The 21,772-nt window shown below is 41.6% G+C and overlaps 1 protein-coding gene across 3 annotated transcripts in view; it reads right to left on the reverse strand.

Moving 5' to 3' along the window:
- Nucleotides 1-21,772, reverse strand: part of DYM (dymeclin) — a 356,068-nt gene that overhangs the window by 170,281 nt on the left and 164,015 nt on the right. For all 3 annotated transcript variants that reach the window (XM_047827558.1, XM_047827560.1, XM_047827559.1), the window contains exon 13: nt 21,093-21,187. In XM_047827558.1, the coding sequence (XP_047683514.1) occupies nt 21,093-21,187 (95 nt within the window). The remainder of the gene's footprint in view (nt 1-21,092; nt 21,188-21,772) is intronic.

Genomic DNA, 21,772 nt, shown 5'->3' on the forward strand with positions numbered 1-21,772 from the left:
TTAAATGGCCTCAGTCATGTTAGTCCTTTCCCTGGTGAGAGCTACACTGTTCCATGTTCACATTTCCATACTGAAACCTATGAATCACCTATGCTCCCCTCCTGGTTATTAGCACTCACATGCCCTCCGTGGTACAACAGAGCAGGGCGTGGCAGACCTCTTTGTGTCTGGTTCCTCTAAACCAAGTGGCCTCTCTAATGACACACACAGCCCCTCAACTGCCTCACACTGTATTAGCACACCTAGAGCTGAGAGATTGCTAGAAAAACCTTACTCAAAGTCTACAGACTGCAGCACTAACCAGTCTGCCTTGAAGAGAGCCACCTTCACCAAAAATTGATAGTGCCTGTATCTGATCTTATTTCCGCTAACACGAAAAGTAAGAAAGGCTGCAGACCAGAAAACCTCAGAAGCAAACATTCACTGATATAAAAACTTCTTCTATAGTAGCAGGCAGTTCTATATTCTTTCCAAAATTCTTCCTCCTTGCCGGCCCATTGATGTATTTTAGTCACACGTGTGGTTTTGCTTTCCCCTGTACCTTTACCTGTTGAAATGTTATTCACCCTTTTAAGGTCTCAGTTAAATGCTGTGTACTTCATGAAGTATTCCATTTTATACTAGGTTAGAATTACTCCCCCCTTTCTTCTATGTACCTAACAGCATTTTATAAAACTTCTCACTTGCTGTCTTATATGATAGTTGGCCGTGTAGAAATTCTACTGAATTGAAACTGAATTTCTTATTCCTATGCTGTATTTTCACATTTCCTTTCAGGAGAAAAGATACTTAGATGCTACAGGAAATGAAGGACCTATATTATGCAAGAATGGATGGGCTGGTTATATACTGTGTTTCTAGTTGGAATTCAAGACAATACCCAAAAATGTACTTTTAAGGAAACAGCTGGATTAAAAAAAACATCCACCGTAGCTTTATAAAATTGCTTACCTTACTCCAAGTGTCACATGAGTAGCAACATTTTTATTCATCCCCAAAATATTTACTAAAACCACTCTGTAAAAACACTGCGCCAGGCACACAAGAGTAGAAAGATAAGCCAAGGCTAGATGCTCTTCGAGTCAAGCTACACTTATTCAAGAATTGCTCTTCCATCTGCTCCTAAGGGCCTTTAACTTGCCAGAAAGCCCTGTCGTCCCACTCCCGTGACCTGGTGGCTGTGCTCCTGAAATCCTCTCTAGTTTCTTGTTTTCCAGGGATTAGAAAAATGCACTTGGGAAGAGACGGGGTGCTCCCTGCCCTCCAGTGACCCACTCCTCTCCTGACAGACTCTCAGCGAGCATGCGCTGCCACTTCTACTGCTGCGAAGTGGGGTCACACGACTCAGTTCTGGCTTTACCAGCTGTAAGTATTTCGTGGCGGCTTCTGGGAACCTTTCTTAAGAGTCACCTGGTGCCTTGTCTTGCTTTTTGCTCTTTGTCTCCTCTTCTTATCCTGTGGCTTGAACTCAGATGCTGACTGGGACCATAACAACAAAGATCAGACCCTAGGAGTGGTGGAGGTACACCGAAAGGAATTTACCCAAAGATGTCCATGCCCTAATCCCTGGAATCAGTGAATGTTACAAGTCAAGAGGGGACTGGCAGATGTAACTAAGATTACAGATCTCAAAATAGGGAGATAATCCTGAACTATCCAGATTGCACAGTCTAATCATATGAACCCTTTAAAGCACAGAACTCTCTCTGGCTAGAGTCAGAAAGGTGTGGGAAAAGGATAAATCAAAGTGATTCGAAGCATGAAAATCATCTAATGTGCCACTGGCTTTTAAGATGTAGGAACCCATGGGCAAGGACCAGAGAGAGGCTTCTAGAAGCAAAGGGAAGGTCCCAGCTGAGTGCCAGAAAGGTATAAAGAACCTCAAAGAACTGAATTTTCCCAACAACAGGGAATCTCGAAGGAGATTCTTCCCGGAGCCTTCTGGTAATATCTCTGCAGGCCAAAAACTGGGTTTCAGCCTTGTGAAGCCTGGAGCAGACCCCAGCTGAGCCATGTCAGACTTCTGATTCAGAGAATTATGGAATAATACATTTGTGTTAGTTTAGGCACTTGAGTGGATGGTCATTTGTTTTAGCAGCTAAAGGAAACTAATACTTACTGGAGCAGAACCTTCAACAGACCTTGAAGGCGTGCTCTGGACTTCTACTGGGAGAAAAATAAAATTCTTCTTTAAACTAGTAGGATTGTCAGTTTTTTCAGTTACTCACAGCTGAACCTAAATCTGACTGATACACTTGATGAAATCCTTTCAACACAGCACAGTATCATTACCAACATGTAAAGAACAGCAGAGGCAAGTAAAATATTAGTTCCCCCAATTTTAAGAAAGTCTTTTAAAAATGGCTTAAGTTTGCATCACTGCCAGTGCCCGGACCAGTCAGGGTTAGGAATTACTTACTGGCTACAACAAGGTCAGTATACATCAGCAAAATAGGTACAAATGGTTTGGCAGGAAAGAAAAGCACAATTTTAAGTAAGTACTACATGTCACTGTGAACGAAAAAAATAGTTATCTTAAAAAAAGCCTAGGATGGGGCGCCTGGGTGACGCAGTCGGTTGAGCGTCCGACTTCAGCCAGGTCACGATCTCGCGGTCCGTGAGTTCGAGCCCTGCGTCGGGCTCTGGGCTGATGGCTCAGAGCCTGGAGCCTGTTTCCGATTCTGTGTCTCCCTCTCTCTCTGACCCTCCCCCGTTCATGCTCTGTCTCTCTCTGTCCCAAAAATAAATAAACGTTGAAAAAAAAAAAAAGCCTAAAATTTTCCAAATATATGGAAATAATCCATTTCATAATGGCAATATAAAGACATAATCCTATCAAATCCTCATGCTACCCTTTTTTCTTCATAAGGAATAAAAGACTTCTGCAAACAAAATTTGCTTAAGCTATTCAATCTTCATTTTAACACGAAACACTTGACTTCTAGACATGTAAGGTATAATAACACGTGTGTCCAATATTTGATAATTTAGTTAAACATTTTGTTTTGTTCTAGAATGTTTTATTCACCTTTCAGGTGTCACTTTTGGATAATCTAAAAATTAAAACCTTTTAACCACTATCAGAAAGCACTTCTAGTTCTCCCTTTAAGTGAGAGTGGTCCGTGAAATATCTGTTAACACGTAAATGAAAATACACAGCTACTCTCAGTCATGTTATCTGTATTTCAGAACTGCTTCAATTTGATCAAGTATGCCCTACTTTATGTGCAAACAACTTAAATGTCCAAATACATGACATGTATTTTATTGGATAAATCAAATGATATTATAAAACTCTCCCAACACAGCGTGAGGCGAACATACACAAAAGCGCTTACAAAACTATGTATGCTATAGTCTGTTTTTTGGGAAACATGTACATGTATAAAAATAAAAAATGATCTGGAGTGTTATATACTAAGGCATCACTCTAAGGATTACTCACAAGTGGGAACTATGGCTGTCTTCAGACTTGTCTATATTCTTGTAATGAGTCTGTGTTGCTTTTGGTTTTTAACTGTACTATTTTTTGCATAATCATCTATTGTGCAAATATTATTTATGTGCCAGGCATTGTTATAGGCACTTGAGAGACTTTCGTGAGTACAAGGATCCCCGTTTCTCTGGTGCTTATGTAGTAAGAGAAGAGAAATACAGGGCAGTGAAAAGTCTTGCTCTGCAGACTCCATTTTAATTAGTTTATTATGTATCCTTCCACATTTTTCCCGAGTAAATAAGAACAAACACAAATATATATTATTTATCCCACTTACAATAATCACATTCTCCACATTATTGTTTTGTGCCTGGCTTTCTTCACATATCTCAGAAAGCCATCTATCAGTACCTTTACTTTTTCGTGTAGCTACCCATTGTCTACTGTATCAGTGTATTATATTTATTTAAATAAGCCTCTATTGATGGGTCCTTGAGGTGCTTCTAACCTTTTGCTAATATATAAAAAATACTGCCAAAATAAATTAGTACATTGTCATTTTGCACAGATACGGGCATGATTGTTGGGTCAAGGAATAATGTATTTGGATAGAAATTGCCACCCTGGGGGCGCCTGGGTGGCGCAGTCGGTTGAGCGTCCGACTTCAGCCAGGTCACGATCTTGAGGTCCGTGAGTTCGAGCCCCGCGTCGGGCTCTGGGCTGATGGCTCGGAGCCTGGAGCCTGTTTCCGATTCTGTGTCTCCCTCTCTCTCTGCCCCTCCCCCGTTCATGCTCTGTCTCTCTCTGTCCCAAAAATAAAATAAACGTTAAAAAAAATAAATAAATAAAATAAATTGCCACCTTGTTCTTCAAAGGAGTTGTACCAATATGTACTCCCACGGGCAAAGTTTGAGAGTGTCTGTTTGTATATAACTACCCAAGCAGCCTTTTCTGATCTGAAAGGTAAATATGTAATCTCAGGTAAGTTTTAAATTGCACTTTTCTCATTAAATGGAGCATTTTAAAATCTATTTAAGGGCTATATGATTCCCTCTGGAGTAACTTTAAAAATCCTAAATTTTGTGAATATGTGATCTTTAGGCAAATTGGTTATACCTTTAGGGTGTCTAGAGGCAGCTATGGGCCTGGCTTGAATTCACTTAGGTATTATTTTTCCTCTTTTGAGAAAGTGTCAGGAAAGTGAACAGGCAGGATTAGGCTATGAGGATAATGACTGTGTCTTATTAGTTCCTCTAAGCCTAGCACAGGGCCTGGTACACCCTAGGTGTCCAGTTTGCTAAGGAAAAGAAAAGAAAAGAGAGAAGAGAAGAGAAGAGAAGAGAAGAGAAGAGAAGAGAAGAGAAAGAAGAAAAGAAAAGAAAAGAAAAGGAAAGAAAAGAAAAGGAAAGAAAAGGAAAGAAAAGGAAAGGAAAGGAAAGGAAAGGAAAGGAAAGGAAAGAAGAAAGAAAAAAAAGGCACCAAGAAAATGTTTTCTTTGGAAGTTTATAGCACAACAGCACCACCAAGGGGAGCTTTAGCTAAAGCATCCCCCCCCCCCACCCCCTCACATCAAATTTCCAGATCTCTAAGCCACAGCAAACACATGATAGAATTGCAGACAGTATGACTGCTGTATAAATGCTACTTCCAAACTGTCTCTGAGTTCCACCCTCCAGATATAATGTTCCCCTTTAACCTCCCTTTACAGAACTTCTGCGGCTGCCATTGTCAGTCACACGGCCACAAGATAACACAGCTCTACATTTTCTCAGCCCAAAGGTAAGATCAGGCCAATATCAACTGCTCAGTGACTAGATCAAGTGCAGTAACATGAGCATTCAGAGGACAGGAACTCTGCCCACTTGTTCTAAGTAGAGAAGACACCGTTGCTAGAAAGTGGGCACTTCCTTCTCAACACATGAAACTGAATACAGGCAGAAGTCAGGGGAGAGAACTTCTATGTCAAATGTAGATTAAACAAACAAGCAAAATACAAAGATGGCATCTGAATGGATTCAGCTGAATTTTCTATTTTGAAAAGAAATCCAGACATTTATCTTAAGCCTAGAATTGAAGAATGGAAGTAGTCATTCATTTTCGCAGCTACACTGGGAATAATTTCTAACAGTCCTGTGACAGGCAGTGTCCAAAGATGGCTACAGAGGAACCAAGACCCCCAGTGTTTATGTCCTTCTGTGGTCCCCTCATTTTGAATCTGGGCTGGTCCTGTGACCTGCTTTTGACAGATAAAATGTGGTAAGAGTGATGTTCTGGGATAGATGAGCTAGGTCCGTTTCTGGCACTCTTGGGACCCGCCCCCCTTTTTTAAATTTATAGTCGACATAAATATTCCGTTAGTTCCAGAGGTACAACACAGTGCTTTGATCTCTATGTCATGGTTCGTCTTTGGAACTTGTGAGAAGACCAAGCTTCATCGACGGGCCACATGGAAAAGAATGAGATGTTCTAGTCCACATTTCAACAGCCCTCCCAGCTAACAGCTGACATCGACCACCAGTCACGAGACTGGACCACACTAGACATCTAACCCAGATGCTGTCTGACTCCAAGCACGTAAGAGACTTCAAGTGAGTATCACTCAGCTGAGCAATCAATCCACAGCACTGCGAGAGATAATTAGTAACCAGTGTTTTAAGCAACTAAGTTTTGGGGTGGATTTGTTAAACAGGAATAAATAACCAGAACTATTTTATAGCCACACCCAGGCAAGGGGAGCAACAAACTTATAGGAGAATTTAGCACAGTAGCATTCCCAGTTTATGACTTTTAAAGACAGAGACCATGCGCTCTTACAGGGAATAAACATGATTTATGTATTCTGTGTTATCCCCCTTCCCTTCCAACCCCTTGATAACTATGTTCTCAATAAATATTTATTAAATGGAAGCATGAATAATACAAACATAGCTAACTATTGATTATATTGATGGAAGGAAGTAAGGGTATAATTAATTCAGAAATGGTAGATATTTAAAAGTATATACAATGAACTCTGCAATACAGACATATACAGATGCACTATCTCTACCCCATCCTCTGAAAGGGCATTAAAACAATGGCTTTCAACTTATCTCAGGGCCCCTTCAGACTTCGAAAAAATTACTGAAGACCCCAAAAAACTTTTTGTATGCGGATTATACATATAAACATTAACTACAATGAAAATAAAAATGAGAATAAAAATTCATTTAAATATAGTAACACATTACACGTTAATATAAACAAAAAATAACCCCTTTTGAAAACAAAATGTCTGAAGAGTAACTTTATTTTCTATTTCTGAAAAATCCTTTTACTGTCCGGTGTAACAGAAAACAGATCCTCACTCTTACTTCTTAATCAATCCTGTTTTAGTTGAAGCATATTAAAATGTAGCTTCCTAATATAGGTACTTAGAAAAGAGAGGACCATTTTGGGGCGTGTGGGTGGCTTAGTTGGTTAAGTGTCCAACTTTGGCTCAGGTCATGATCTCACGGTTTGTGAGTTCGAGCCCCGCGTCTGGCTCGGTGCTGAGAGCTCGGAGCCTGGAGCCTGCTTCGGATTCTGTGTCTCCCTCTCTCTGCCCCTCCCCCGCTCACACTTTGTCTCTATCTCAAAAATAAAGAAAAACATTTAAAAAAAATTTTTTTTTAAAGGGAGGCCCATTTTAATGCCCTTTCCAGAAGATTGTAGATATTCTACTTGGACACTACAATAAAATTCAAATGGCAGTTTCTTAAAAGATTAAAGTACGGAATCGGAAGCAATAATGAAAAATTTGTTGAGTCTTTTGCATCAAGATCCATTGGTCTATTTTGTACTTTCAACGAATCTTTTTACCGATGCTTAATTTTGTAACTGCATGCTTTGGTCATTTGAAAAATATCGGTTTGCTGAGTCATACAGATCTTCCAAATGTTGATACATTTCATCACACAATAGCCCAAATTCCCAAACTTACCATCATCTTCGATCGCATCACGAAAGTCTTTAATTATTGGGAAGCTGTTGAACTCACGGTGCCAACAGTTTTTTACAATTCTAATTTTTGCTTCTAAGTTCCAATTTTATGGTTGGCAACCAACACTAGCGGCTGTTTTCTTTGAAGTGATGGGCTCATTTTATTCATCTCTGCAAAAATGTCTGCCAAGTCTAAATAATCAGATTGTCACTCATTCTTTACCAGAGAAGTGGTATCGCATCAAAAAAGTGGCTAGTTCAGTTCACAGCTCAATCCTCCGTGTGCCTTCCACAAGACTGCGGCTCAGTACGTAGAAGTGCTCGCGTGAGCCGGTTTCATCACACACGGTGTTTCAAAGACATGTATCCAGAGGTCAAAATGTATTGCAACTAATCATTTTTACTGGCTCATCAAGGACATTCTGAAGTAAAAGTAGCTGTCCCCCACCCCTCACTCCAAGTGTGTGGTTGTAGAAAACACAGTGAGTACTAGGACAACCCAGCACCGCTGCCTTGACTTATGTTTTACCCCAATTTGCTTTTGTAATTTTGGTTCAAAGGACAGCACAGAGGAAAGGCCAAATGACATTCGAAAAGCAGCTCCCACTGCAGGGAACCCATGCAGTCTGTGGGCCGCACTTTGGGAATCTTTGCATTGGTGTGATCCCAAAACTCTACACAGTGGACACCACTCACTCACAACACAGAGTCTGACGGTAAGGTGGTTGACACCTGTCTGTCCTTCCCAGTACTTATCAACGTCAGGTCTGCCATAAAGAGAAGAACCAACACTTCTGGGCTCAGGTCACACCTGGATTCCAATCTCAGCTCCGCCACGCTGGGCAGGAGGAAAGGTACGTTGCATCCATCTCTGACGATGGGCAGTATCTGACACGTGGCAGACATATAGAAAATACTTGATAAATGAGGACATGACCCCTAAGTACTACTGTTGTTCTAAAACAATTTAAATATTGTGAAGAAAACATTATTAGAAGCAGTTACTCTCATTTCTCAGAAGGTATGTTTAGAATCCCAGCGACTGAGTGATTCTAAATGGGAAATTTACAATGACGTGAAGGTCTGAAGGTCTTTTATCATCTTATCTGTTAAGGTACCATTATTACGCTTACATCAGGGAGTAAATACAGAGCTGCGTACATTTCTGAACCCAGGACCGAGATCGCGAAAGTTTATTAAGTAAATAATGTATAATATTGTAATATATATTAATGAGTAATATTCTATGATCTTCATCTTTGACTAATAAAGGTTAAGAAAACAGGCACATTTTAGATGGGAAAACAGCACTAATAGCAATGTCATATCAGGTTCCTACAGAGGTTTGTCTTAGGTCTGTGGTCCTCAAACCCAGAAAACCCCTCAGATCTTTTTCAAACAGGGTTCCTGAAAAAGTGTAATTTTGTCATCAATTAACTCCTCTCCCACGTGTTTAGAAAGGTTTTGGCTACGTGCCATCCTTGGGGAAAATGGCCACTCATCCTGTTCTCCACAGGGAGGCTCGCTCATGGGACCCCAAATGACAAAGCGCGCTAGGGGACGCAAGGTGTCTGAGACCCCACCATTCCCCCTCAAATCTCAGTCAGCAACTACTAAACGGCTGTCAATGGTTTTTTTTAAAAACAAGGGGATCACGTGCTTAAAAGGTTGAAAACAACTTGCCCAAGGCAGGATATAGTATTAAATGTCTCGTACGCCAATTATTCACATGTTTTTGGTTTCAAACTTCATTTTTAAGGAGCACTTGGCAGTGGAATGTGGTACAGTATGGTGGATGGAGGACAGATGAAGGTTTCAATCCCAACATTGTCACTGTCTGGCAACGGGACCTTAGATAAATTACTCCTCTGAGATTTCGTTTCTTCACTGTAAACCGGAAAGAGCGACACCCGTATCATCAGATAACACAAATAGCACTGCAGAGGGCCCAGTGTGTAGCGTATGGCAGATACGGGCTGTACAAAAACCCCAAGACGGTAGTCCATATGGCGCGCTGTTGCTACCTCACCTATCGCCAGTAGATTTTAGCTTTATTTTAATCCAACTAAAGCGTAAGAATTTCACTGAGCCACCAGGAGCACGACATAGTGCTGTCTGTCCTCTAACCAGGAAGATTTTTCCCTCTGAGAAGTACATGGTGGCCATTCCAAGTGTTTTACATATCATAACTCACTTATTCCTCCCAATAGCACTGGGAGGAATATCCCCACTTGTAAATGAGGAAACTGAGGCATATGAGGCAAATGAACAATGGTGACTGCTCCGAGTACTGGTGAATGTCTGCGACAGGGAGTGCCTTCCTACCTTTCCAGCAGCTACCATTTCTCATCTCCATTTTCCCTCCGCAACCCACCGCCCCCCCCCCCCCCCCCCCCCCCCGCTACCTCCCCACCGGAAGCGGTCTCTCCTCCCTTGCATGGCCCCGTTTGGGCTCCATCCGATTCTGCGTGCACGGACACTGGCCATGAGAGTCATTTTCAATCACTGAGCCTTCTGTATACTCCTATTTCTCCTGTTACCACCACCCTTGTCTATCATGGCTTTTTACAAAGTCTGTGAAGTGTTTGCAATTCATCAAAAGAAAAATGCTTTCTAAGTCACTTTATTTCTCTTACCTGACCTTAGCATTTTATAACATATCAGGTATCACAGTTATGTTAAAAAAAAAAAAAAGAAGAAGAAGAAGAAAAGAGAGAGAGAGAATACATGCACATAAATGCATGCCTTTTTTCTCTCTTTTGTTCTGGGAAGAACACGAGGCAAGGAGCTGGGAGACGTGCTTTCTACGTCGGCCTCTGTAGCAACGTCCACTTGGACTAGTCACATAACAAATCTAGGTCTCAATATTTCCAGGTGTAAAATGTGCAAACTAGTCTCAGATGCTCTTTAAAGGTCCTTCCAAACCTAAAATTTTGTAATTTGTGTTTAAAACCAAGATATTCTTGCTTATGTCAAAGCCACTCAGAAACAAGGCTTTAAGGGTTGTGCCAATGACACTGACACGTGAGTGGGAAATCCATTATAACACATGACAAAGCCGAGACTAGTGAGGCCATTCAATCCTTTTTCTTACTTTTTCTAAGATACATAAATCCAACACATTAGCAAGTGACACATGAAACCCAGAGTAGCAGCGACTAGCTACCTTAATGACACAATGACAGGTTTTTCCAATTGGCAACAGAAACATGTAACTCAGTAAAGACTGCAGGGACACAATTTCCCATGGGTCTCTCGAGTTTTTGCACATCTTGAAAGCAGAGGCAGTGATGGTCTCATGCTCTGGACTATCTTTCCATGGGCGTCTGCAGAGTGAACAGACGTGGAAGGTGAAGATGGCGTCTCCCTCTAGAGTAGAGGGCAGTTAGTTTGCTATCAAATACGTTAAAGAGGCCTCCATGCAAAGACTGGGCAGGTTGCTTGAATCCTATAGTAAAAGATCGGAGTTTTCTAAGCTCAGGGTTCCTCTTCTGTAATGCAGCCCACGGCGTGTACAGATGCCCACTGTTGTGTCGTGCTCTGGACACATGAGGAACCACACACAAAAATGATATTCTGGCTCCTCCCACTGGTGTGGTTAAGAGACTGTCCTTTGTCTCTGACCCAAGAATACTGAGTCTCTACCGAGACCCATGAAACTGTGGAAGCTAATTTGTCAGCTTGAAAGTTGGGTAAAAATCTCAGTCCTTTATAGTAGACAGGAATAGGAGCTTAATAATCCATGGCTAAAGGACAAAGTGTGAACCCTCTCCATTACCTCTACAATATGACTAGAACATTCTATAAAGTTCCATGCATGTTATTTTAAGGTTTAATGTCCCATGTGACAATTCTGCTTAGAAAAATCTGTACTTATAAGAGATAAAAATTCAGGTAAGTGTGCATCATGCTACTTTAAAAGTTGGTATTTTGAGTGGGCGAGCAATCTAAACTAAAATTAAACCAATTGTGAAGTTTTCACATGTCCCATCAAATCTACGCAGATACACTTATTGCTAAATACTAGCAGTCTCTGAATGGTTAGAAATTCTCTATTGAAAACACAGGTTTTCAACTGGGAGCTAAGTACTCTCAATGTAACTTAAGAAAGGGCTAAACTAAAAAGCAAACCATGGCTGATTTTCCCGCAAAATTTAGTTACCTTCAAAGTACCATTAACTGTAGGAAGTGCAGGAAGCCAGATTTTATGGCAAAATATTTTTCCTTCCTTTCTTGGTTGTTATGCCAAGATCAGACAAGGATCGGCAAAGTCCGAAGCAACTGGGAAGCTGCAAGTACTGTATTGCCTAGGTGTCAGGCAAAAACAAGTTAATTCTCTCCTCTAAAATAAACCATGTAAATTTAACAGAAGTATTTAAACTGCAAAACCATTGCTCAGACCTCCTACCAATCTAAAATAAGACATATTACTTAAAACTATATTCAGTGACGTTTTCATTTGGTGAAATATTTGGGATATATGGGCAATTTGATGTTCCTTTGGGCAAGGAAATCAGAATCCAGGAGTATTAACAGAGAGCAAGAAACTTTTTTGTGGCGATGTTATCTAGATTTATTTTTAGATTAAAATTATTTCAAAAATGTCACAAAACTGTTAAGAGAAAAGAGACAGCTGCTAAAGACTTTGCAAGCCATTAATGACCCTCACAACACTTGCACGAGGCATACATACGTCATCAGAAAACACATCTTACCAGGATTTCAGAAACAGAGTTGAACTTTGTTATAATCCTTAATGTCACAGAATTCCTTCCCTAAAGAAATACTTTCCTGAATACAGTGATATCAGGTAACGATACAGACTGCAACGGAATTATTAGAGATTTAAAAAATAAAACCAACATGAGTAGAACACTGAATTTCTAGATACAAGGAATGGCCTTCATCTGAAATTAAAATGTGAAATATCTAAAATTAAAGAGAATTTCAGTAGTAGCAGGTCTACGGCAAAAGCCTGCTAAGTACTTACTGAATTAAAAATAAATTCTGACATCAAGGATTAAGTAGAATACATAAAAATATTAGAATTGTAGGCTGAATGATACACGGTTCTTGTCCTCATTCCGAAGGTCATCTTGCAGGATAATATCCACACACCATGTACAACAGGGCCTCGACACATCCATACCTTTCTCAACTAGCAAGTTTAAGAACAAAAGAAAAGACCTTCCAGTCTTTGCAACTGTAATTCTAGGTACTTAGCTATATTATCGGGAGAAAGTTGAAATGAGGGGGGAATGGAATGATCAATTAGAGCTTGGTCACCTTCCATGGCAGAGAACCATCTGTTCAAGAAAACCTCCATAGCTTGGATATGTGAATTACCCTCAGAAATAATGCTTTGCCCCTCCCTCCCTCCCTCCCTCCTTCTCTCTCTCTCTCTCTCTCTCTCTCTCTCTCTCTCTCTCTCTGCCAGTGCAGTGGAATGAACCCGGGCTTTTAATCTGGACACACTTACCAGCCGTGTAGCATCAATACCCTAAACTAAGCCTCCACACTTTTACTAGTCTTAAATGCAACAAAAAGGAAACTAGCAGAGAGATACTGAAGGTGATAGGTGTAAATTTATCATCGAATGGGCCTTATTTTAAAAATAAAACTGTACTGCTGAAACACTATAACCAAGAGATATAACCAGATATATCACTATATATGAGTATATTTGAGTATTTTATGTTGCATAATATAAATTCATCCCAACGACAGACCGTTTTGCTTCTTAATATTTTCTTGTAGGCTTTCAGTTCAATGTATTGCTTGTCTCAGAAAAAAAAAAATGAAAACTTAATTCACTGGGGACAGAAGTGAGGAAACCTGATGTGGTAAGTTAATACCAGATAGTATTATTAAAAGCAAACTGTCGGGGCGCCTGGGTGGCGCAGTCGGTTAAGCGTCTGACTTCAGCCAGGTCACGATCTCGCGGTCCGTGAGTTCGAGCCCCGCGTCAGGCTCTGGGCTGATGGCTCAGAGCCTGGAGCCTGTTTCCGATTCTGTGTCTCCCTCTCTCTCTGCCCCTCCCCCATTCATGCTCTGTCTCTCTCTGTCCCAAAAATAAATAAACGTTGAAAAAAAAAAAATTAAAAAAAAAAAAAAGCAAACTGTCTATCCTTGATTCCATGAACCATCCTGAATGACCTAGTTTTGTCCAAAATACAGGAGCTAACCACTCTGGTTTATGCAGTCTTCAGAAAAATGCTGGATGACTACAATGTCTATTGTTACATATGCAGAGCAGAACAAGGAAGCTTACATAACTGCCAGTCTGGGGCTGGTTAGACAGAGAGAAGGAGAATGTGCAAGAGTCTACATTCATTACTGCTGGCTGTTAACGGTAAGAAAAGGTAAGAGCAAAAATCAGGGGTCGAAGCATTTTTAAATTCTTAGATTACTGATTAGATTTTACCAAAAAAACCTCCTTTGTACTACTATTAAATAGTTGTAATTAGGAGCGCCTAGGTGGTTCGGTTGGTGAAACATCCAACTTGGTCTCATGTCATAATCTGACAGTTCATGGGTTCAAGTCCTGTATTGGGCTCTGTGCTGACGGCTCAGGGCCTGGAGCCTGCTTCGGATTCTGTGTCTCCCTCTCTCTCTGCCCCTCCCCTGCTCGTGCTCTGTCTCTTTCTCAAAATAGCAGCACTTTCAACAATAGCCAAATTATGGAAAAAGCCTAAATGTCCATCAACTGATGAATGGATAAAGAAGATGTGGTTTATATATACAATGGAATACTATTTGGCAATGAGAAAGAATGAAATCTGGCCTTTTGTAGCGACGTGGATGGAACTGGAGAGTGTTGTGCTAAGTGAAATAAGTCAGGCAGAGAAAGACAGATACCATATGTTTTCACTCTTATGTGGATCCTGAGAAACTTAACAGAAACCCATGGGGGAGGGGAAGGGGGAAAAAAGTTACAGAGAGGGAAGGAGGCAAAACATAAGAGACTCTTAAAAACTGAGAATAAACTGAGGGTTGGTGGGGGGTGGGAGGGAGGGGAAAGTGGGTGACGGGCATGGAGGAGGGCACCTGTTGGGATGAGCACTGGGTGTTGTCTGGAAACCAATTTGACAATAAATTTCATACGAAAAAATAAATAAATAAAACTTCACTTATTAATTCTAAAAAAAGTAAATAAACATTAAAAAAATAGTTGTAAATAAAAATCTAACCTACGTTTCATATTATTTTATTGTCAAGAGGTTTGGAAGACCAGAAAGCTTCCAACAAAACTAGCTTCCAACAAAACTCTGCACTGTCATCAACTTCCCTGGCTCCAAGCAGCAGCAGGTATGTGCAAAATGCAGCTAGAGACAAATCAATTTACATAAAGTTTCAGAAAGACGGCTGCCAGAACCAAGCTTAAAATGTCAGATGTCAGTCCACCTTCTAAGAATCGGTCAGTAAGTACTTATTAAAAGTCTACAGTGTGCTTCATGAGAGCGACTCTCTGTAAACTAATGCAAAGAAATATAGCACAAGTCTTTTCTTTCCAGTAATTACTACTCTGCTTAGGCAACAAGACTTGCAACCTCAGGTCAGGCCCATGTGTCACAAGTACCTATAATGGTCAGCTCAAGAAGATGCTCCAGTTATCTCTCTTCCACACCCGCCTCTGGGAGAAGCCACATTTTCCAACAGGTAACCTTCTCCTTTTCTGGCCCATTGGCCCCGCTCCTGGCCTGGTAAGTAGCTACTGGGCCAGAAACTGATGGTGACCTGGGACTTCTACGAAGCAATGAATAGGGCCAGCTGGGTTCTTCCTCATTGTAATCTGAACAGGGAAACACGAATTGACTGTGTTAGCAGCAGCTAGGTCTAAAGTAAAAAGACCCAAGAGCTATGGGGGGGGGGGGGGGGGGGAGGGAGGCGGGCCAGGAGGTCTGGCCATTGCAGGAGCAAGGTAAAATGCAACAGAGGGGTAGGAAGCTGGTGGAAAAGGCTCTGCAGAAGGAAGAGGTGATAAAAAGTGAAAAAGCCTCAACTTTTTTCCAGGGCTAGACACAGAAGTGCAGCTGTGAAAGAGCAAGGAACTGCAATGATTCAGCGAAGTCAGAGCAGCAGGCACCTGCCAATATATCACAGGTCGTAACAGAAGACAGAGGGCAAATGGCAGGACCCCGATTATTTCCCATAAGGCAAAGTTCCTCAGCCTCGGCACCACTGACATTCTGGGCGGGACAATTCTTTGTTGTACTGTGTATTATAGGATATTTAGCAATATCGCTGGCCTCTACCCACTAGATGTCAGTAGCAACCTCCTCCCCAGTTGCAACAACCAAAAAAAAAAAAAAAAAAAAAAAAAAAAATCCAAATAAAACAAACAAAAAAACCCCCACCAAAGCAATGAAAAAACAAAACCTTATTCCAGACACTGCCAAAATCACCCAAAGCTGAGAGCCACCGGTTTGAGGAAGTTGAACTGTAACCTCCTGGCAAAGGGAAGCTACTGACTAACTTGAAGCCTAAGGAGCAGTGTGTTGAGATACGCCTTCAAATGGAAGCAGCAGAGCCAAAGCCTATGGGCAGGGCAGGTGAGGAGGCAAAGGATCAGGATGACACCGTGTGGGTTCAAGATGGTGAACCTGTGAACCAAGGCAGTACTGGCGGAGACAGGACATGGGGCAGGAATGTGAGCTTCAACGGCAGAGTAAGACAGAACTCCAGGGCCCAAATGGATATAGCATTTAAAGAAAAGGGAGAAATGATGGAGAATTACTTGGCAACTTAGGCGGTTAGGGTGAGGGCGATTACCTGGTACAGGGAATTTACAAGGAAGAGCGGGTTTGAAAGAGCGGGAGTTCAGCTCCAACTGAGCTTAAGGTGAGCTTTTATTAAGTTTTAAACTTAATAAAAGTTTGAGGTGAGCATGGGATACATCCAGGGAGTGACGTTACTAGAGTAAGTGTTCGGCCAGTCAACACTTATATAGAGTGCATGTTATCTGCCAGGCCTTTTGCAAATATGAACTCACTTAACCCTCACCACATCCCCTGAAATAACAACTACTGTCACCCATCTTACAATGGGGAAGCTGTTACATAGAGAAGTTAAGTAACTTGTCCACGGTTCCAGAACTAGTACGTTTCAGAGTGGGTAAGAGTCTATGCTCTTACCCACTATACTGTACTGCCTGCCTCAGAAAAAATGGAGCGATCAGAACCGTGAATTTGGATGGTTTTCCGTACACAAGTGCGTGGTAGGTGAAGTCAAAGGCATGTCTGTGAACTCCTAGGGACAATGAGCAAAGAGAGAAGAAAAAAATAATGTAGCATGAAATACTGGAGAAAAGTATGTATTAAGCCGTGAAGGCAAAGCCAGAGGAAGGAGCCAGTGGGGGGTGGGGGCAAGTTGGGAAGGTCTTACGGGCAGGAAGTAACTAATGATGCCTTTGTAACCCACAATTCCCTGCATATATTCTATTCTTTTCTGGGTTATAATCTACTCTTTATAAATGTTTTTTAAGTGTTTGTTTATTATTATTATTTTTTAACATTTATTTATTTTCGAGACAGAGAGAGACAGAGCATGAACCGGGGAGGGTCAGAGAGAGGGAGACACAGAATCTGAAACAGGCTCCAGGCTCTGAGCTGTCAGCACAGAGCCCGACGCGGGGCTCGAACTCACAGACCGAGAGATCATGACCTGAGCCGAAGTCGGCCGCTTAACCGACTGAGCCACCCAGGCGCCCCAAGTGTTTGTTTATTTTTAAGAGACAGTGCACATATGCACAAGAGGGGCAGAGAGAGAAGGAGAGAGAGAATCCCAAGCAGGCTGCACTGCCAGCACAAGCCCGACACAGGGCTCAAACTCAAATCATAAGATCACGGCCTGAGCCCAAATCAAAGATGCTTAACAGACCAAGCCACTCAGGTGCCCCCCTCTTCATAAATGTTTTTAATTGAGTGGTCATGATCATGTCATAATCTCACGGTTCGTGAGTCCGAGCCCCATGTTGGGCTCGTGCTGGCAGTGCAGAGCCTGCTTGAGATTCTCTTTTTGCTCCTCCCCTGCTCTTTCTCTCTTGCTCTCTCTCGCTCTCTCAAATAAATAAACTTTAAAAATAAATGTTTTTGACTGAGCTAAGTATAATCCCAAATAATGATCATATCAAATGCCCATGCTTATAGAATATTCAAAAGATTTTACAGTTGAACAAAACTCAAATCATATATGCTTATGAGATTTTTCTAGAATACCAAGAGTTTGTGGAAGATACACTGTCATTAAACATGAAACAACAGCACAGACACCATAAGAAATCATTCCTTACGCTTATGTCCAGCTAAAAAGGCTTTTAAAAGCTTTACTCACAGCCTACGTCACAGCAATGTAACATGTTACTCTACTTTGCATTTTGTTGAAGATGGCATGAAATATTGGCTCTCCTACGTTTTGCAACTGATAGATACTGTGTGGTCTCTTCCTAAAGCAGGATTTAGAAAATGTGTATATGAAACTGATTACTTCTCACTTGAAGGAGTTACTGAAGCATCTGGTGAATCTTGAGTTGTACTGCTATAATAAATCTGTGTATCTATTATATATAGATCTGCTATAATAAATCTGTGTATTTTGTTATGCATTCCTTATCGTACTTGACAATTCCATACCCCGAACACAAACATTTAGTCGAAAAACGAGTTTCCTCAAGATTAAAAAGTTGGCCCCCGTTTCCATCTGAAAGTGAGTGTTTTCTACAGGAATAAATTGTGATTTCCAGGTCCAAGCTCAAAGTGCTTTCCAAATGTGAGTATGCATACAACTCTTTGGGGATCTTGTTAGGATGAAGACTTTGATTCAGCAGGTCTAAAGCTGGGCTGACACTCACATTTCTAACGGGCTCACTCCTCTCCTGGATGACGATGTCCCGGTCTATACTGGTGACTCACATGTGGCCCCTGAACCTGAAGTGCTGGCAGCATCTGGGAACTTGTTAGAACTGCCCAGGGCCCTCGGTGTGACAAACAAAGCATACCAATATCATCTGCAGAAACTGAGGACTCCAGAAACTTCTATTCAATTATTTTTTTAAGAATCCACTTACAGCTCATTCATTCACAGTCTCTTTTTTGTTACTGAAGATCAGACCTTCTCTTCTCTCAATTCCTTCCATTATTCCAAACTGTGCATCTAAGACCTAAGCACCCTCCAAGGTGGCCCCAGCTGGTTCTTCCAGGCTTTCCTCCTATAATCCCTATACAGGTCCACAACATGCCATCTGAATGGGACTGGTTATTTTCTAAATAGAATGCTGTTTATCACAGCCCCTCTCGGTCTGCGTTGTTGTGGTTGGTGCTTTTCCTTATCAGGCCGATCTCTAGAGCCACCTCTCTCAAATCACCTTGCCTGATTTCTCAGTAAGATGTAATTTGCCCATTCTCTGAACCAACCAGTCACCCTCACCATAGGGATTTGTCTCTCATTCTAAGACATTCTGCTGTACATACGCTGGTCCTCGTCTTATCTCAGCTACTGAAGGACAAGCAGGAACCTTCACAACTAATTTGGATATATGGACTTTGCAGTGCGTAACACAGTTCCTCACTAACACAATGCTAAACAGAACTCCATTAAAATACAGCAGTATTCCTTATTGGTGATAAATTTGATCTAGATATTCCCAAATCACAAATCTCAATTATGTTTCTCATTTCTCCAAATCCAATCACTTTTCTGCTTTATTCATCATAGATAGAAAACTGGGCACAGTGCTTTAACTGCTTTCCCAACTCTTATACTTAGAAACTGTTTATTTCATCTCACTTGACACCTGCTATCAGAACTCGAAATGTGAACCAGTTCACTTGCCAATTTCATTCTGAACGGGTCAAATGTTGGTGTATCCATTAAGGAAAATGAATCTTGTACTGAAACCTTCATCAAGCCACTATGAAGCTACACACACACACACACACACACACGCGCACACACAAACAGACCTCAAAGCGGCACAACACCATTAAATCTGCCAATGCTGAACTAAAGCACAGTAACAAAAAAATTACTATTTAGAAACTAAAGAATCTTCAGAACACCTGGAAGAACCTGAGGTATGAGGAGATGCTATGTGAGCTTTAAGTCATCAAGTTAGTGTTAGTACAAGGTCAGTCAAACAGACAACCACCTAAGGACAAACCCCCAAATAAGCCAATATAACGTATTAGGACCGGACCTCAACTAACCAGTGAGTCACTGGAAATATCCTTGCTAAATTCTGAGGATAAATATATAATGCTGAGTGACTGTTAAAAATGAAGCCAGCTCAGTAAGCATCTCCAACCAATGGATGGAAAGTAAGATCAGAGTTTAAAAGTGATACGGACTTGTGATTACCACCAATGCCTGGAACACAAGAATTAATCATTAGAATTGCACTGCTCCAAAGGCAAGGTCTAGAGGAAACGATCTGACTTCACTGACTTACATAACAAATGCTCTACTTGAGAGCCTCGACGACAATCTTGTGCATTCCACCCCAAAGACCAAAAGTACCCACATATATTAAAAATCTTTGCAAATGAGGGGCACCTGGGTGGCTCAGTCGGTTAAGCATCTGACTCTTGGTTTCGGCTCTGGTCATGATCTCATGGTTCATGAGTTTGAGCCCTGCACTATTAGTGCAGGGCTTGCTTGGGATTCTCTCTTTCCCTCTCTCTCTCTCTGCCCCTCCTGTTCTCCCTCTCTCTCTCTCAAAATAAATAAATAAACTTAAAATTCATTCATCATTTGTTAATTAGCTTTCCTGCCCTTAAAGACAATGTCTTTGGCAAAGGGTGGAGAGAGGACAGAAAGGACCTTCTGGTGACGTTGTGGCAGGCAGAATAATGGTTACTCCCAAAATGTCCACCTGCCGATCCCCCAACCTGTGAATGTGCAAAGGGCACTCTGCAATTGTGATTCAGCCACAGACCTTGAGATGGGTACGTCACCCTGGGTTACCCGGATAGGGCCAAGGCGACCACAAGAATCCTCCGAGTGGAAAAGGGAGGAGGTCAGAGGGATGAGACATAAGAACGACTCAACAACCTAATGCAGCTGGCGCGGACAGTGGAGGAAGGGGCCACGAGCCAAGGAAAGCTGGCAGCTTGTAGCAGCTGCAAGAGCCAAGGAAACAGACTTCCTCCTCTAGAGCTGCTAGAAAGGAACGCCACCCAGTAGCATCTTGATTGTAGCCTAGCGAGACCTGTGTTGAGCTTTTAGCCTACCGATTAATAAATCTGTGTTGTTTTAAGACATTAATTTGGGGTCATCTGTTACAACAGTCAATAGGAAAGTGATGCAACAGTAAACTGCTACTAGAGGAATTCTCTAAAACAAACACAGCTACCCTCCCTTAAAAGCGTAATGCGATGCTCTGCAAAATGCTCAGCAAATATGGTTGTGGTTTACGCTACTAAGAAATATACCTGCTCCTCTGTAAAAAGCTAACACGCAAAGCTTACAACTAAATTTCATAAAAAGACAGAAAAGTAAATACAATTAACTCTGACCAAAAAGCTGGGTAGGAAGACAGAGCAGGACGAGGTATTTTCAACGAAACAAGAAGGTGATAAATACTAGGCAGGAAAATTTGATATTCCTCGTGGATAACATTAAAAAGGGACCACCACGGTACCCGTTCCGCTGGGTCAGCCAAAAGGCACACCTCAGTATTTCTCGTAAACCTCATATTTACCTGATGATCCTCTGGGCAGCGTACTGGTGGAGGGAACGAAACTGTGCCGACATGTTTGCCAAGGCGGCCAGACAGTTGGTGTGAAGGTACTTGTCCTGCGAGAAAATAGCAAGGTGAAAACAGACATCGAGTCGTCTCTATGTCTGAAGCAAGGTCAACCAGAAGGAAATGTCGACTCAACTGTCACTGATTCTAGAAAGTTCGGGTCCACAATCCCTTTTCTCTAATTCTAAAATCCTTAATAAAGCATTGAAAATTCAAAGCTTTGGGGCGCCCGGGTGGCTCAGTCGGTTGTGTGTCCGACTTCGGTTCAGGTCGTGTTCTCGCGGTCTGTGAGTTCGAGCCCCGTGTCGGGCTCTGGGCTGACAGTTCGGAGCCTGGAGCCTCTTTCAGATCCTGTGTCTCCCTCTTCCTCTCTCCTCCCCCGCTCAAGCTCTGTCTCTCTCTTCTCAAAAATAAATAAACATTAAAAAAAAAAATTCAAAGTTTTTTCATACTGGTACAAAAGATTATGATGCTACTTATGGTCTTCGTTATCCCTCTCCTGGTGGATACTGAATTATTCCGCTGCAGAAATACTAATGTTTAATTACAGGAACCTAGTGGTTCCATACACTGCAGCACTGTAATGTAAGTAGTGTAATTAGCTTTCTAAAATCAAAAAATTCTCCATTCTTAAC

Source organism: Prionailurus viverrinus, chromosome D3 (assembly GCF_022837055.1).
Source record: "Prionailurus viverrinus isolate Anna chromosome D3, UM_Priviv_1.0, whole genome shotgun sequence".
Taxonomy (NCBI): Eukaryota; Metazoa; Chordata; class Mammalia; order Carnivora; family Felidae; genus Prionailurus; species Prionailurus viverrinus.